The sequence below is a fragment of the Lycorma delicatula genome, chromosome 5, assembly GCF_047948215.1.
Source record: "Lycorma delicatula isolate Av1 chromosome 5, ASM4794821v1, whole genome shotgun sequence".
NCBI classification, from domain to species: domain Eukaryota; kingdom Metazoa; phylum Arthropoda; class Insecta; order Hemiptera; family Fulgoridae; genus Lycorma; species Lycorma delicatula.
Window position 1 is genome coordinate 179,889,273 of NC_134459.1, and position 19,208 is coordinate 179,908,480.

The 19,208-nt window shown below is 30.2% G+C and overlaps 1 protein-coding gene across 3 annotated transcripts in view; it reads right to left on the reverse strand.

Annotated features, from left to right (window-relative positions):
- The window catches only part of LOC142325647 (pre-mRNA-processing factor 39-like), a 117,143-nt gene that overhangs the window by 60,536 nt on the left and 37,399 nt on the right, over positions 1-19,208 (reverse strand). For 2 of the 3 annotated variants that reach the window (XM_075367670.1, XM_075367671.1), the window contains exons 8-13: positions 16,176-16,292; positions 12,459-12,584; positions 10,385-10,533; positions 8,245-8,370; positions 3,624-3,813; positions 2,109-2,219 (exon numbers count right to left, since the gene is read on the reverse strand). In XM_075367670.1, coding sequence (XP_075223785.1) covers positions 2,109-2,219; positions 3,624-3,813; positions 8,245-8,370; positions 10,385-10,533; positions 12,459-12,584; positions 16,176-16,292 — 819 coding nt within the window. The remainder of the gene's footprint in view (positions 1-2,108; positions 2,220-3,623; positions 3,814-8,244; positions 8,371-10,384; positions 10,534-12,458; positions 12,585-16,175; positions 16,293-19,208) is intronic. The other variant, XM_075367672.1, reaches the window with a different exon arrangement.

Genomic DNA, 19,208 nt, shown 5'->3' on the forward strand with positions numbered 1-19,208 from the left:
CACTTCCTAAAATGCCAGGCCTAGCGACTGACAATTTGACTTGAGTGGTTTTGCAGAGCTCATGCTAGTAAGATACCGGTCTCTGAAACTTTGATACGCAAGTAAACCCTAGAAATTGCTTAAGAACTCTGTTACGATGAGTTTAAAGCATCGGGGGTTGGTTACATAATTTCCGAATTAGACATAAATTTCATTTAGAAATGTTTGTGGTGAAATGTCTAGTGGGAAAAGTTAAATGAAATGTGCACGAGTTATAATGAAAGAAACATACTTCCGGACTTTGCTTAGTAAAATGTTGAAAGAGGAAAATGTACAGGAGGAAAGAAATCAAAAGAAAGACAGACTGTAATGTTGGCTGTGAAGTCAGATGAATTTGAATAACCATTAATAATCGGTAAAGCTGAAAAGCTGTGATCTTTTAAGAGTTTAAACATAAATTCATCAGAAAGTGAATGTAATCAAATAAAAAAAAACTTGGATGACTACAGACATAATGTCAGACTGGTTGTTAAGTTTTGATCGTAGAATGGGAAGGCAAAATAGGAAATTCATACTATTCTTTGGACAATGCAAAATTCCACCCTAACATTAGCTTAGAAAATGTAAAATTGATATTTTTCCCCCAAACACTACTGCAGTATGTAAACTGCTTGATCAGGGGATCATTTATTACTTATAAGAATTACAGATAATTCAGTACAGAAAAAACTGTTACGGTACTTACTGTCGACAATGAATGTAGTTACAGATGCTGATGAGCTTTCTAAAAGCATTAACATGTTGGATTCAGTTTTATGGATTCATATGGCTATAAATCAGGTTACTACTACGACAGTGAGAGATTGTTTTGTAAAGCCAGTATAAAACCTCCACAAACTAACTTCTATTCTGATATTGAAAATCTTACAGAACCAAATGAAAATTCTAGGAAAGAGTGCATTACAAGAACTTGTACTACAAGAACCTTGTACAAGAATCTTGTATTACAAGAACCGTTAGGAAACTATAATAAGTTCCTGAATTTCGCGCTATCAGTTTATTACTGATCACGCTGTCAACACAGAGAACATATAGAATGGCATTCGTAATCTTGTTGCTGCCTCAGACTTTTTTAAACCATATACGTATAAATAAATTGTACATATTCATATCTGGTTTTTTATTATGATTTTTTGATTATTTTCAGAATATGTGTTTTTGATTAATATTCTTGTATACTGTAGCTTCTTTGAGTAATATTTGTGCAGCTTAAATTGGTTTTTACTCCATTTTAATACAGTACAACAATTTTATTTTCTTATTTTGTTAGTTTTAGAGTAGTAAAGTGTTATTTTTATTATTAAAGTGTGAACATAGAGGAGGAGAATGTTTGATTTTCAGAAAAAACAAAAAAAAATCTTGAATTTTTACAAAGATGTTTTAATTAGTAACTAATTTTAATTAACGTGAAATAAATACGGAATACTGTTGTTCTTTTCAAAGTGGTTTTTTCCTAGTCAGTAACCGAACATAATTCTGTATTCACATTTTTCTGAATAGCAGATGCCTCTAAATAACAAACAGATTGTTGTTCCTCAGCCATGTCCTACATTTGGAAGTTTTACTGTATAAATGTCAGATCAGTTGTCATAGCACAGAGAAAGCATTAAAAAGATCCAAAGGCAACCTAGCCTAATTAATGCATATCAATGGAGGCAGTGATGAAGAAACCTAAAGACATTCTTATTTTATGCACTCCAAGCTATAAAGAAAATGAATACATATATAATATAGAGAAATGAGAAAGCTAAAATCAATTTGAATGTCCATAGATAGAGCACTCTAATGCAATATTTAAAAAATATATTCTTACTCTTTATTTAAAACACTATTTCATTCAGTATTGTGTCTAATTTAAATATGAAAATTATTTTAAGAATTTTACCACATATTTATCATTAAAAAGTCAAAAACACAACACCAAAGCTTCATCAGTGGTAAAACTCAGAATCGTAAGCTATATAGTAATAGCAAAGCAAAAAGAAAATGCAAAATATAATCTGAAAGTAAAAACAAAAAATTTCACAAGAGTAAAATAAGTTCTGTTATTGACAACTGTGACTACATACCCCTTCTTCAAAAGTCCATCTTGAAGATACAGCAGCTACTGTAGTTTTATGAACCTTCCTTCGTATTGAAATGATCCTTTCACGTAAAGCAGTTGTCTCTTCATCAGACTTCTAAAACAAATTTCAAAAGCATAAGGGAAAGTAAATAAATATGATTGATCGGTCAATGTGTTACCACCATAGAAAGTTCTGATATCTGTTCTCAGCTAATAACAGTGTCATCTGGTATCACTATCATTTTATCTAATAATTTCTAAGGAGAAGATGCAGCATTTTATCAATAATTTTTGGTAAAGCATTCTAGCAGTAGAATAACACAATTATTTTTGAAATAATTTAATAATGCATTTAATTTTCTCTTCCTAAAACGTTTCCTGCTGCTGATAAAGATTTTTGAGTTAACAGGAAACTCACAAAAAAACGTATATATTTGCAAGTAACATACACTACAACATGGGTATACTAACTCCCTTCTTTCACTTTGACAAAGAGATTAGTTCAAACTAAATACTGTATTCTTTGAAAGGGAGTACAAATCTCGTAAGACTTTTCTGCAAATATATTTTCTGGAATTGCATTTCATATTTAAAAGAACATCAATTCAATTTTATTCCAGTGTTAAAAACCATCACTTTTATCATTTTATTGTAATTACTTTTACAGAGTTAACATCTTTAAAAGCCAATCTAAATTTATTTCTGGATTTTTAAATTTCAAAATAGACACTTTTCCTTGCCAGGGGATGCTGAAGACAATGAATGGATGATGGTTATAACTTTCCTCAAAGCAAAACTTCACAGCTATAATATAATTTCTTCTCCACATATAAAAAGGTTCACGTATAAAGGTAAAAAGGTATAAAAGGTTCTCCACATATAGGCAGTTAAAAAAAACTGCAAACAGCAGCACTAAACTAACAAAATGAAAATAATTTTGAGATGCGGTTACTAACAATCTACTCTATTACGAGAGTGACTATGTTCAAATACCAGACAATATTCATCCGATAATTCCAGTTTAAATATTAATCAAGTCACTTTCAATACATTAAAGAAAATACCAGTAAAAGCCCACAAAAAACCACAGATGTTCAACAAATAAGCAGCAGATAACTGTCTGAATATTAATATTTAAAATGTAACAACATCCCTTAATGCACGAGAAAATTTTGTTTACACCATATAAAAATTATAAGTTTTTTATTAACAAGATAGTATTCCAAAGGAAATTCACATGTTCTGAATCGACATTTAACAAACCACAATTTACAATTTTTCTTAGGTTTCCCAGGTCTACATTACTACATGGATTTTGACAAAAAATTGTATTAACAAAAACACTACAAATAAAATTTCAATGCCTGCATAAAGAAATCAAGCTATGGAGTTTATTTTTCTAATACAACACAAGTCTGATCACCGATAACCTGAAGTAATAACAGTACAATGAAAGCCAATCAAATTGATGAAAAATTTTCACAGATTTTATAAAAATATATGAAAAACAACCACATACAGCAGCGCTTGCTTCAGGCGGTTCTTCACCAGGAGGCGCAGCATCGTCATCACCAGGAGGTCCTTCTTCAGTTACTTTCAAAGGTGCATCATATTGCTTAAGTACTTGAAGCACTTCCCTTCTTAGTGTCAAAAACTCATCAACACTTAGTACTTTTGCCGGTGGATTGTTCTTTACATGTTCCTGAAAACTAAACACAAAAACCCATTTTCTAATTACAATCGCCCAAATTAAACATCATTTGTTAAAATTATACAACTCTTTATGAACACAATAACTGTGCAACCAACCTTCGGTGACACAAAGGATCTGATATCTCACAACACATTTTTTTTTTTCTGTAGCACAGTTGTAAGCCAGTTCATGGTATCTGGAAATCCTGATACCGTATCACAGAATTCAGGAAATCCACCTCACTATAGTTATAGATACACCAAACAAGTTAAGTTATTTTTGAAGTAATGCACTGTTTCTCTACAACACTTATGATATAGTGTCGTAAAAATGTATAGTGTATGAAAATGTTTTGAATAGGCTTTTTCTGTAGTACAGTGCACAGATGCTGTGTACTGTACTACAGAACAAGCCCCTTCAAAACATTTTTCATTTGCACATTTTGTTACCAAAGTTTTTAAACATGCTGGTTTTTACATTCATTTCAGGTGATTCTCAATAATGACACCTTGTAATTAAGTAAGAAAGAAAAGATTTGGAGAATATCAAAAGCGATAAATTATCTTTATGCTGCAAACTACAATATTAGGTAAAACAACAGAAACATGATTCAGTTGTTACATGATAATCTGTTGTAATTGAAAGAACTGTTAAAAATCTGTATTTATTCATTTAGTGAGTCACCAGCTTTTATATGTAAATAAAGTTAAATTCTTTAAAAGTAGTTTTAGAAATGTTCACTATTTAAAGTGAAAAATAAAGGTTACACGATGGAAATATATATAGTTTAGCGAAAAAAATGTTGTATCCAAAAAACTCATTAAATTAACTGAAAATCAGAATATTAAATATAAAATACATTCAATATTTATATATATATATATATATGTATATATATATAAAATAGTAACTAGCAGCATAATAAGCTACTAGCTATTCCACTGAATTATTCTTTAAGTAAAAAAAATTAACAGTAACATATGTCACAAATAATGTATTATTTTCTACAAAACGAGGTCTAAATAAAGTAATGAGACTATTTTTTTTGCAGCTAAAGTGGCAACACTATAAAGTTACTAGTAAACATACGGTTACATGAACAGGTAATTTATATTAGGCATTAATAAAAATATTATTACATAGACTATTATTGCCACGCGAGACAAACAAAATTTTTTGTGAAAAAGTTTTTGTTGTGCATTACAAAAATGAGTGATACTAATTATGAGCAGTGTTGTGCAATCAAGTTTTGTGTTAATCTCTGTGAGAATGCTACTGAAACTTTTACAAAATCGAAAAGGGCATATGGAGATGATGCTCTGTTACAAGCCCAAGTTTTTAGGTGGTTTAAAACATTTTCAGATGGCCGGGAATCAGTTGCGGACGATCCATGCTCTGGAAGACTGTCAACGTCAAAAAGTGACAACAATATTGAGCAAATCAGAGACGTGATACGCTACAACCGGCAATTAACTGCCAGAATGATTGCAGAACAATTGAATCTGAACCATAACACAGTCCATCAAATTTTGACAAACGAATTGGACATGAAAAAAGTCTGAGCAAAATTTGCACCAAAAAACCTATCTGTTACAACAGAAAAACAACAGGGTCTTCTAGGACGAATTAAAACAGATCCTGATTTTCTGAAAAATGTTATTACTGGTGATGAATCTTGGATATTTGAGTATGATCCAGAAAAAAATGCCAGAGCAAGGAGTGGCACACTTCAAATTCACCATGTCCCAAAAAAGCAAAAATGAGCAAATCAAAAATCAAAACCATGCTAATTTCTTTCTTTGATAGAATGGCATTGTCCATAAGGATTTCTTCCCTACAGGACAGACTGTAAATCAATATGTTTACTGAAAAATTCTTGAAAGACTGCGGAAAAGAGTTGCCTGCGTGAAACCAGCCCTCAAAGACAACTGAATGCTGCATCATGGCAATGCACCTTTAATATTGTACTCTCAATTAATGAGTTTTTGGCAAAGAAAAAAATTCCTGTAGTTTTAACCACTTTATCACCTGAATTGAGTCCCTGAAACGTTTTCCTGATCCCAACTTTAAGTTTTTCTGAACCAGTCTCATTACTTTATTTACAGACTTCGTACATATTGTTCACAGTAAGAATGAGATTCAGTCTAGGGAAAAATTAGCAAAAATTAAAAATAAAATAAATTCCAGTCAGCAGGCAAATAATCAGAGCAGGAAAAAGATAAGACTCTTAAGAAAGATCCATAATCTGAATTTCAAGAGGTGTTTTATACAGATTTATAAATAAAAATCCACGACAATAGTATGATTCACAATTCTATCTTCAGAACATTCTCATCGAAATGATAGCTTGATTGTTGTGATTTGAGAATGTGCATAATGTAATGTATATAATGTATTGTACATAATGTTGCGTGTGGTGGTGGCTGTCTCTATGAGTACTGATTTGTTGTATGCAGCACATGAAGATGGCCCTCACAAAAATGTTGTTCTTGTTGCCCTCAGTTTTCTTGAAATTCTGCTTAAAGAAATTTCACCATACAATTTAGAATAAAAGATGCAAGATGTTTGGTGTTGCTCTTCACAACAAATTCTATGATCCAAAAATTCATTTTATCATTTGGCTGGAAACAAATTGATCATATTCCATACAGCAAAGAATTAGCACAAAGTGATTTTCATCTATTTTTTTTCTTTACCTAACTATTTCTTATTGGTCAGTGTTTCAATGATAAGACTACATATAGAGCTAGTCTGAAACTTAAATAGTTTCTGTTTTCTAAGATAGATTTGTTCTGACCCACCGGGTTGGTCTAGTGGTGAATGCGTCTTCCCAGATCAGTTGATTTGGAAGTCGAGAGTTCCAGCGTTCAAGTCCTAATAAAGCCAGCTATTTTTACACGGACTTGATTGAATACTAGATCGTGGATACCGGTGTTCTTTGGTGGTTGGGTTTCAATTAACCACACATCTCAGGCATGGTCGAACTGAGAATGTACAAGACTACATTTCATTCACACTCATATATCATCCTCATTCATCCTCTGAAGTATTATCTAAAACGGTAGTGACCGGAGGCTAAACGGGAAAAGAAAAAGGTAGATTTGTTCTATGAAGAAATACAAAAACTGGTGTCCAGTTGGAATAATTGATTCTCTATGTAGGAGCAAATTTACAATTAAGGTCCTTCCTTTGAATTTAAATGACCGATCACAATTTTTTCAAGTTTCACAATATGTACCAGGATTTCATGTGCTCCACAGAAGATAAAACCAACAAGGAGTAACTACCTTTTTAGTCCGAAAGGCAACAACCATAATCTTTCAAGTATGTCTGCCCAATTTTTTGGTTTGGATGGTGAATGAGTGTGATGCACTTACATAGAGTGACATATACTTTCTGATATAGCATATGAAACCCGTATATTTCATTTCCTGCAACAATATGTTAGGAATTCATATCTTTCCTTTGCATAATGATTTAAAAATGACAATGCATAGCTTTTTTTCTTTCATCACTAAGGACGTAAGGAACCCACCTCAAGACAAATGTTTTTGTATTTTATATGAATAGTGATAATTTTATGGAAAATAGTGTAGCAAATAAATGAAAGATTTTCACTAATTTTATAAAGTAACACCGATCCAGTATTATGGATTCCTCACCACCAAATCATTTGTAATGATATAATGGCCAGTAGGCAACCACCACTTCATTGATATTATGGATGTTTTCTCTCCCTGCATTAACATTTTCACACAATCACTATTTTCATGAATCATCCACCACGTCTTATTTCCTTTGACGGTGAATATCACACAGTTATACTTTTTACATGAAGAGATTGAATCACAGCTCTCACTTCACATGCAGTAACACACTCTATTTTCTTATTCACTTTAATTATGCAAAAAAAAGTAACGAGAATTCACATAGACTAATTAGATGCATGACTGATTGGCTGGATATGAGTAGACATGCGCAAGCCACCTACTCAGTAAGGATGAACAAATGGAGATTACTTACCGTATGACCCTTGTACATAATGAGAACTGTTATTTGATTTTACAATCAGAATAATGTAATAAAATTATGTACTATTTTTAACTGCAACATATTGTGATAAAACTTTTCAAAAAATACATCTACCATCTATCCTTTTTAAAATCTTATACGGAGTCTACAAACAAACAGCTTCCTGCCACATTCTAAGTTTCTAGACCAAGGATTGATATAAATGCAACAATGAACAGATTGCTTTAGTTCTCTGAGGATTTTTTCACAACATATGCAACGGTATTTTTATGAAACATAAAAAGGCCGTAAAAGAAATACTTAAAATTTTACATTAACTTTCTTGGATGATTATAGGCAATAAAAAAAATTGTAAATAACAATGCATGTAACATAAAAACAACAAATTTCAATAAATAATAATTATTATTCTAACTTGTCAAAATGATTTGTGTATCCTTGAGTAGGTGTAGCCAGTAGTTTATCATACAACACGGTGACATTATAAACGCGTTTACCTTCAGTCTCCCATTTGATAAAACTTTCCCATAATCGATCGGACCTGTATTTAACAGAATAAAATAAAATAACTGTAAAAAATTAAATAACTACTTTTATTTGTATAATTAATTACCTTGAAATTTAATCTATAATTGATTCCATAAATCGTAAAGCATTATATAATAAAAACTTACCATTTACTACTGTCATCTCTAATATAATAGTATGAGGCTAATACATTAAAAGTACGACATACATGTTTTATCAGTTATACAACCATACCACAAACAGATATGATCATATACCATATACTAACAGATAATCATATACTAACAGATATGATAGTATATTTTGAATAACAATTGGAATCATAATAGTAGAAAAGAAAATGTACGGACTATTTACTGACCTGATGAGCAATAAGTAATGTAAATGATGAGTTTTGAAGAGTAAAGAAGTAACATGACAACGATCCAATTTGATCAAAATCGCATGATTAACTTTATTATCCACAACATTGATAATTTTAAGTATTTGAATGTACACTTTCAAAATTTTTCTTTATCATAATGATTTTTTTTATTGAATTGTGTGAATGATTTTACTACTTTTTTCCATCAGATTCATAAAATTCTCAAATCATTAATTTATTCCTTATTATGCTTCCTTTAATAAAGAAAAAAGATATTTTAATTGCTAAATTAGAACTTCAATTGAATTAAATTTTCTTAATAGCCTGCAGCAGGTAACAAAGATGTTTTGCAACAGAGAATATAATGAATGATAATGTAACTGCTTGTGGAAACTGTATCCAAATCAATCACGTATCTAAAAACCAAAGATAAGTTAAACTTTCTTGTGTCAAGTGCAACTTTCTAAATCTGCATCTTCACATTACATATGTTCTTGTAGAAGATTCTAAACATCACCTGTAGGACAGTCTGCTCCCAATAAAACATTTTAAACAGTCTTCTTATAACTCATCGACGTTTCCATAAACATTTTCAGTCTTTCTCATAAACAATTTAAATCATAGCAAAGCATATGAAAGTATATTTAAACCGAAACACTCTTTATACTTAGTCAGATTATATTAATATGGGATCGAAATAAACCGCGACATAATTTGCATCTATATACTCTGTATGTTGAGCGATATAATTTGCAATACTGCTGCAATCATAGAGTAGAATATCTCTGATGGACTCGATGTGGTGTTGTAAAAAACTTCCACCAAAGGTTAGACAAGAATTAAACAAAAAAAAACATGAAATAAAAAACAAACAAAAGAGAATGCTGAAGAGTAGTGGATTGTATGTTGCAATTCAAAGCTGTATGGAAAACAAACATTATAAAGTACTCATTTAGCAATACTTAGGCGCATATTAAAAGCAGGTTAAGGAGTAAAAACAAAAAAAAATCCTCAAATAGTCAATTTTTAATGATAATATTAAAATAATATTTTAAGTAACATAAATAAATTCTGTATGTGCAACACGATTCATTTTATAAAATTTTTTCAAATTATTTACATATACAAAAATTATACATGAATGTACAAAATTATTTATTTTATTTAAAAAACACACGTATTACATTTAATATTATGTTTTTATCAAATAATAAATAAATCAGTAATTATTGTGGCATAATTCAAACATAATTTGATATCAGCATCTATAATGCACAGCTGTCAGCAATAACAATAATTACAGATAAGTACTCTACACTTAACTACACAGAGATATGGTTAATACACTAAAATTTTGTACATATACACAAGACTGCTTCTCCTCTACTCTTCTGGTGAGATACATCTTAAAATTTTCTAAGATGACCATAGACTACCACAAAATCACCATTCTATGAATGCAACTCGTGCCGTCAGGAGTATTATTAATTATATACACATTTAGCTGTTAAAAAGACAATTATGCGCTAGACTAAAAATAATTAATAATACCATAACTAAATATAATAAATAAAACAATATTTTTTTTCATATAAAGAACAAAACATGTAACATTATTCTACAAACACGATATACTATTTCCATGTTTATTATGTACTCATACCTAAATTCTAAGCCACAAGCGTCTAATGCTTTTTTAAACTGCACTCTAAGAAATTCTTCATCATCCGGATAAGTTGCTTTGCAGTAATTCAAATAATGTATCCATAAATCGACACTGAGCGGTATAGCCTTCAATCCACGTTCAAATACCTGTTGACACCATATCACCCCTCAATATAATTATTTTAAAATCTAAAATCACATTAGGTTACCATAATAACCGACTAAATATGATATTGAAAATATAACGTACATATAAATATGCTATATTGTTATTCTAAAAAGTATATATAACTAAAAATAAATGTATATATAAATGCCACAATAAAATTATTGTTAACAACTGACATAATTTAACTTAAATTTGTACAAGTAGATAGTAGTTATACAATTATTATTACAATTAATAATATCTTACTTTTCTCTTGAAGCTCGAATCCTTGTCCAAAAAATAAGTATGTTTCCATCAATCGGGTACAAAACTGCTGTACGCACACAGTACAATGAAAATCACTCTTTTTGATTTTCTTCTCAGCATTTTGTTTTTTTTTATATCAGAAGCTTAATACTAGCTTAAAACTACTATTATTAACTAATTTTACAATGTAATAACTCATAAGCTAGAGGTATATAACAGGTATTAAAAGTTACAAACAAGAAAAAAGTAAATTTTACAAACTCTTATGACTAATAAATATACAAAAACATCAAAATACAAATTAAAAGATGAAATTATCACAAACAGATCTATATATGAAAGATGTCAAACTAACAATTATTCTTACAAAGTTATAAAAGAAATACAAAAATGTATTTATCTCCAAAATCTAATTTAAAAATTATGAATAATTAACAAAAACAGATCCTTAAGCTGTCTTCATCGAACGATGAACTTGTCTGAAACCAATTGAATGTTACTTATGACTAAATTTTACTTAAAATTAGTAAAAAATTATACAACTAACTTTAGACAGATCACATCGCATAAGGTCAGTCATCAAAATAAATACACATTTCATAATTAAAAATAAATAGGTGTACTAGAAATGTAACAGTAGAACCAAAGTGTCTATGTCACCAAGTGGATGATCTCAAACGTAGATGTAGGAGCGAGTTAACTCTTCAGAGAGCTGGTGAAGACTCGGCTTGCAGTGACAGTTGTTTCTCGGCTGTCGATCAGAAAAATATTGATAAAATTGTAATGAATTAAAGAACAATATTTTTTTACATACACCTACTGGTTTTTTTTATCAGCGGTTATGTATGCTGATTCCGTTAAATATAAGCCCAGTTACCAGACAGTAGGTGGCTGTGAATTAAGGGAATAAATGGAAAGCCACTAAAATATAATTAAAATAAACATGACGCTAGAACTGTGTAATCTGAGGTGAACAAAAGAACCTTAAACATCTGCCGATAACACACGCTGACCACCTCTCCCCTGAAATTTCTACTTTCCTGATTATTTATGGTGGATAGCTAAATCAACCCGCATAAAACAAGTGCAAATGTTTTTAGTTCGATGAAGGTAAACCAAATTTAACGACAATATTATAATTTGATGGTTCTGTAGCATCTGGAATATCTTAGGAAATAGCATCCTGGAAGTGATTTTAGTATTTAAGGATAAAATAAAGATGGCTGAAACCACCTTTACAAATTGGTTTCTACAGATAATCTAAGTTAAAAAACATTTCATGAGGTTTCTTTATACGATGTTTTAGCATCTTCATTAATTAATGACTGTAGTCGGTTTGTGCCGCTTAGAAAAATTAAGGATTTAAAAACTAATTTTGTAAATCTTATTATCAGCCATTTTACAACAAATTGAATGTCACTTCCAATTACGTGTTTGGAATTTATTTACACGATGATATTTGACATTACTCTTAGCCAACAAGTATATTGAAGTACTCTACAACGACAATGTTTTTCACTGGTTCTTTTGTCCATCAAAATACAATTTAAAAGTGATATAAATGAAGCAAACAAATATTAACAAAACATAAGATGCAGGATCACTGGATCCAGACAACCTTATTGTAAGTGATATTCACAAGTTGTTTCCTGCTTACCTCTTCACATTTCTTTTTATTTCCCTTCCTTTTTTCATAATCAGCATATTTGCGCCAATAACCATAACAGTACGGATAATGAGACAAAAAAGCATCATATGCTTCTCTGGCTGCTTCTACATCATTCTGAAACAACATTATTCAACAACAACGCATATAACTTCAAGAATTTAATCGAGGAAAACAATTAATGCAAATCAGAATTTATAAGAGGCCACTTAATTTATTGCAGTAGGCTTTTATCTGCATCCTTATAAACAAGAAATTAATCTATCCTTAATATAAAATTTAATTGTTACAAGTAGATGAATTTATTTCATTAATGCATACTGAAGAATGTAACTACTACACTTTTTTCTTATAAAATGAGAAGGTTTAGAGTTGTACAAAAACAGCACAACGTAATCTACTAGAAAAATATAAAAGCTCCATATGAGCCTAAAGGAAGGACATTTCAACAGCACATGTTAGAACCATGTAAAGGGGAGGGTGGCTTTTCAAAATTTGTAAAGTTAAGGTCCAGTGTAATATTCATGTTGTAAGTATGCTGTCTCCCAGGCAGAAATCATATCAGAGTTTGATTTTTTCAAAGAAAATCATTATTACAAAAAAATGTGAAAAAACAAATGAATAATATACAGTAAAAATAAAAAATAAATTTAAGGCCAATACAAATTTACAATAATATATCTTTTAAAATCAAAATATTTTTTTCTTTTTCACAACTTTTTCAGTGAAATGTCTGAGAAAAAATGTGATTGGATTTTAGAAAATCATATTTTATTCTAAAAATAAATACTTTCAATAAAAATTGATATCCAGTGGAGATGTCAGATGAAAATTTGAAAAAATAATTAATAGCGTGTATACTTTTTTAGCAAAAAAAACTATTCATACAGATCCTAAACTTGTCATCATAAAAATGTTATTGTACAATTGAAAGTAAACAAATTTTTTAAAATTAAATTATAGTTCATTTATTACAATTTTATATTTAGTATTATGTTTTAGTTATTTTTGAAGATAACACTTTACTTTTACATTCTATTTATTTTATACTTATTGAAAACATTATTTTAACAGTTGATTAAAAGTTTATTTTGAGTGCACCTAATTTAGGTTATTAGTTTTAATGTTTTATAGGTAATGGTTTTACAGTTAATGTTTAATGTTTTAATACTTTAGGTTAGTTTTATTACACAAATATAACTGTTCAATCACGATATTATGTGGACTTCTTCTTTCTCATGGTCGCTCCTTATTCTTCTTGAAGCCAGTTATTTAACAACATATTGTTCTATCTTGGTCTTATTAAAATATTGAACAAGTAAACATTCTTTCTTCAGTCACAAAAAAATCCGAATGGGATTTGCTTTGGAATTTTTTATGCATTACACAGAAAAAGGTGATGAGTTCCTTAATTCGACTGTTACCGGCGATGAAACATGGATTTCATACAACATGCCAGAGAGAAAACAGCAGTCAAGTGAAAGGCATCATCCGCAATCACCAACCAGACCAACAAAGGTCAAGCTACAGCCATTTGGACGCAAACTGATGGCCACAGTCTTTTGGCATCGGTTTGGCATTACTGCTGATTGATTTCATGCCAGGTGAAATGACTATAAATCCAGAAGCCTAATGCAAAACTCTACGTAAGTTACAGCGCACCATTCAAACTCTGCAAGGCTGGCTGACTGACGGCGTCCTCCTGCTGCACAATAATACACGTCTACATGTTGCAGATCAGACATGCGATTAACTGAGAATATTTGGATAGAAAATTTACAATCACCCTCCATGTAGTCTGGAGTTAGCTGCTTCTGATTACCATTTGTTTGGGAAACTGAAAGAATTTTTGAGCGGTAAGCAATTCGCAGGTGACAATGAACTTAAAAACACTGTTAATCAGTGGCTAAATGGACTGGCAGCAGAAGAATATGACAAGGGTATATTGAAGTTGGTGTATCGCTACAATTAATGTCTTAATTCATGTGACAATTATGTAGAGAAGTAGTTTAAGAAAAATAAAAAATATTGATAAAGTTTTCAGAATAAATTTTTTACAATGAAACCGTCTTTACTTTCAAGATAACCTCTTATAAATCAAAGCAGCCATTGTGAATGTTAATAGTAGAATAGTTATGGGATAATAGTTCATCCAAAGAGTAAATCTACAAATATTAGTTATTTTTTAAAGTTTGTAATATTGCTTAAATATATATCTATATATATATACATACCCTCAAACAAAAACAATAAAATAAAAATAGAGACCGACTGCATTAAAAAGAAATATAATTTACTCTAAGTGATACAATATATTGTACACAAAGCAATCAAAATTGTTTACCCTTTCAACAGCTGACCTTGACAGAAACACACTATACTACAGAATTGAGTGCAAAGAATAGATGTTGCCTGACACAATCACAGATATGCAGACATATCAATGAAGCTTAAACATATTTTGTTTTTATAGAAGGTACAATTAACGATCAGAACTTATAATGAATGATAATATTAACAACAGCTGTAAAAAAAATAAACTAACTAAATTAATAATTTTCTTATTAATAAACTTACATCAGAATTTGATATTTTAAAACAATAACCTCAAAAAATACATTTTAATTTAACCTAAGGTGTTAAGTTGAACTTACTTTTTTTTAAATGTACCAGGTTTCTAAAAAAAATAACATTCAGAACTTTAGTAATGAATGTTACTAAAAGATTAACTTGCTCTTAAATACAATCAAAAATTACCTTTTAGGGTCCAGTGACCAGTAAACTACTGCATGTTGTGATAATTTTTTCAGAAACCCTGTAATTTTTGTCCCAATACATCGGGGTATTCATAGTAATTACCTCCTTAACTCAAATAACAAAAACTTATACCAATTTAATAACAAAAACAAGTCTTTTAGGGTTAAAGATAATACTGTATTGCATTTGTTTAACAAAAAATCATAACTATAAAATGTTTGATATATGAAACATTAACAAATTATTTAGTTAAATACAAAAGTAGTAAATTATACTATCGCTAATAGCATTGGGATTTTGACAATATTAGCACTCACTTCACCAAATTTAATTGATCGTGATAATCACATAATCAATAGTATTGTATTTAAGCCTGTTTTTTATATTCTACAATTTATTACAAAACAAGTAACAAAAGCCAATTTTAAATCCACCAGTTACTTTTTTAAAACCCTTTTAATACTGGATCAGTATCTTTCCCTATGCTATTAACCACAATATTGCAAATAAATACTATTAGCACATCTAGAATGTATCTGCTAAACAGTAATACCATAACTAATAAAACTGTGAATAGAATGAAAAAGTGTTTAAGTTTTTGTTTTATTTTTTAATAAAAATAATGTTGATACTATATGCTTTGCCAAGATACACTTCAGTTACAGAATAAACCAACTTGTTACAATTTATAAACTTACTGATAAATTAATAACCATTTATAAATAAATAGAGTGAAAAATAAAAATCATATAAAATAGTTAATCCATCCTAAAAGAATTAACTACAATCTAATTCCGAAGTTATACTGTAGTTACGAAATCTTTTTAAAAATTACAAGATATTCTTGACAATACCATCATTAAAATACTGTAGTAAAACTAAAATATATCATTTATGCAGAACAGCAAACTCTTTAACGATTAAGACTGTATTAATGTTTTATGTATTTACCTCTTGGTCAACATATTGCAATAAATATGTCCAACCAGTAAAGTCAGTCGGATCATCTTTAACAGCTTTCCAATATTTTTCAAGTTCTGGAAGTTTGGTGGGTTTTGTTGGCTTAGCCTATAAGCAGAAAAAAGATGTTTAAGGATAAAATTCACAGTTCTAGCTTGCTCTCAGACAATCTTCATATACATTACATTTTTAATAAAGAAATAATTTATCGTACAATTTAAATATAATATGCGTAACTACCAGCAAGTGTATATAAAATAAAATCATAACAGCTCAATTGATTTACAATTTGAATTAACAGTAGTTTACATTAGTTAGTAAAATACATAAACCATTTGTATAAAATGCGACAGCTGTAAAAATCTTCAAGGCAGGAGCATATTACTATCATATGATCCTGCCTTGAATTTAATTTTTGAAGAGTTTCAGCTTATACAAGACGTGTTTTTATTAAAGTAAGATCTTTTTTTAAATAAAAACAAAACTGAAAAATATGAACACAAACTTTAATACTTATGCATAAAAAATATTTAGTTACAACTTTTCTATATAGCTATGCTCTACTTCAACATATTTTTCATAGCTTTCAGTAGCTTCTTCATTTCCTCTTCCACAAGTTCCACTGCCAGCAACTTAAATCACACAGTAACGCCATTTTTCAATAAACTGCCATCGTCAAACCTGTGTGATGCAAACCAGTATTTCAGGAGAAGAAAAAAAAAATTGCTGGGAGCAGTCAGAGCTACAGGGTGGATGATTGATGATTTTACGATGAAATTTTTCAATCGCTTTATCGTCTGATTTATCATTTGTGACCAGGCGCTGTCATACAAACACAAAATCCTGTAAGACAGCATCCCGTGTTTGTTTGTTTTTTACAATGTGTGTTGGCATCCATAGCAGTTACACGATCACTAAATTCTACATGACATCATGTTTGTCCCAAAACACAACAGCTGTAAGCTTCTTTACCAAACATTCTTGTGTGAACTTCTTTGGTCTAGAAGATGAATGCTGCCAACACACTGATTGCTGCTTTATCAAAGTTTGAAAAGAAATCCAGATTTCATCTCAAGTAACAATGCGATCAAACAATTCATTAACGATCAACACCTTCATATTCACAATGCTATAAAAATTCTGCGCTGCAGCAAGGTGTTTTTCCTTGTGCGTGTGTCAGTCAAAATTTTCTGCCAGATTGGTACTGAAGAACCAATCTGGCAGACAATTTTATAGCCCGATTTTTCAGTCAAACATCATGAAACATCAAAGACAATTATGACAACATGAAGCGCAGGTTTTCTCAAATTTTTTCATCATTCTCTTCAATCAAATCATCTGCTACCACAGACTGCTATGTTTTTCATCATGAACGTTCTTGAAATGAACAGCCCCACTCTTACTTCAGCATTAGTCATAATATTTGGCCTGTAAATATCACAAATGTGCTTGTAAATTTCAACCACAAAATATTTTTTTTTCCATAAAGAATCAGTTTACTCCTTGTACTTCATACTTGGCAGGATCACAAATTGCAACGCTAATTAAAAATGAATAAATACAAACAATTAACAACAAAATGACTGAACTATTGTTGCTAACAGCTGACTATTAACTGAAAAAACTAAACTACGTAAACACAATCTCTGTAATCGCGTACATAAGCGATGAAAACACGCCTTATAGAACTATTATCAACCTGATTAATCCAATGTAACCTCACACAATTATCAAGCTCTTTATACAAATTCAAACAAATCAGATGAGTTTTCAAACAAGCCAACAGTAAGTTTAGACTCGCTCACCACTATGGAAGCAGCAGCTACATCACCTTGGTATTGGAGAGAGCACTTAGGGTTTAATAATGGATTCAATTCTATAAGTTATGGTACCTATCTGGGAAAGAAACAAACAAAGATAAAGAAAACTGAGGAATCGTCAACCAACAGAATAACTCTTAACTACATCAGAGGTAGTGATAGTTTTTGCCTTATGGCAAGGGAAGCCTAGATGCAAGTAGCAGGCTGCACGCATGATGATTAGCACCTGCATAAGTATCAGCAGACTATCTGAAATCGTAGTTGAGTATTAACTGGCAGTAAATAAGCAGCAACAACCTGTAACTAAGCCTCTTATACTTCTGAAAAGTAAACAGTCACACAGCAGAGATTACCACCATGGGTTTTTATAAGCGAAAAAATAAAAAATATAATTTGCGAAAGGAGGCAGCAGTTCTTTCAGTGGTTGCAATGCAGACTAATTTATGATTGATAATTTACGGTGCAAACTAAAGACCTATGTATTTTATCTTTCAAGTATTTTCCAAATAAAAGCTAATATTTTATCCATGTACCACTCGGATAAAATATTCTGGATGTAAAATAGTCTTTTATTTGTATTTCCAGGTGAATACTCAAAAAATGAAAACTTATATAATATTCTTTGAGTCAGAGAATGTAATATTAAAGTTTAAATAAATGTTGGAAGTTTATAAATGTTAAAACAAGAAATGGACAGATACAGTCGCAAAGCTAAATACAGCAACAGGAATTAGCGAGGTGAAATGAAAAGTTGGACAAATTTTTTTTCAAAGAATTATAGGATAAGATAACACAAAATCAAGTAATGGAAATGCAGGCAAGAATAAAATACAGGAAAAAGAGCATGTTATTATAAGCAACAAAAAAATTATTTTACTAAGACTATATTCAAAACCAAGCATTCATTCAACAATGATGAAGATTTAAACGTGAACTCTTTCAGCAAAAGATGAAGAAACAAAAAAGCTAAATCAAGAAATACATAATCTAATCGAACATGTAAAATAAGATTATATGCTAATTTAATAACAATGGGAGACTGGAATGGAATATTACAAAAGGAATTGGATGGGAAAAGCAGTGGAAAACATTGGCCAGGTCAAAAAAATAAAAGACCAACTAGGCTTTAAGAGTTTTGTACTAAGTATATTGTAATTACTAACTGCAAATATTCTGTTTTAAAAATCATCATAGAAGGTACACA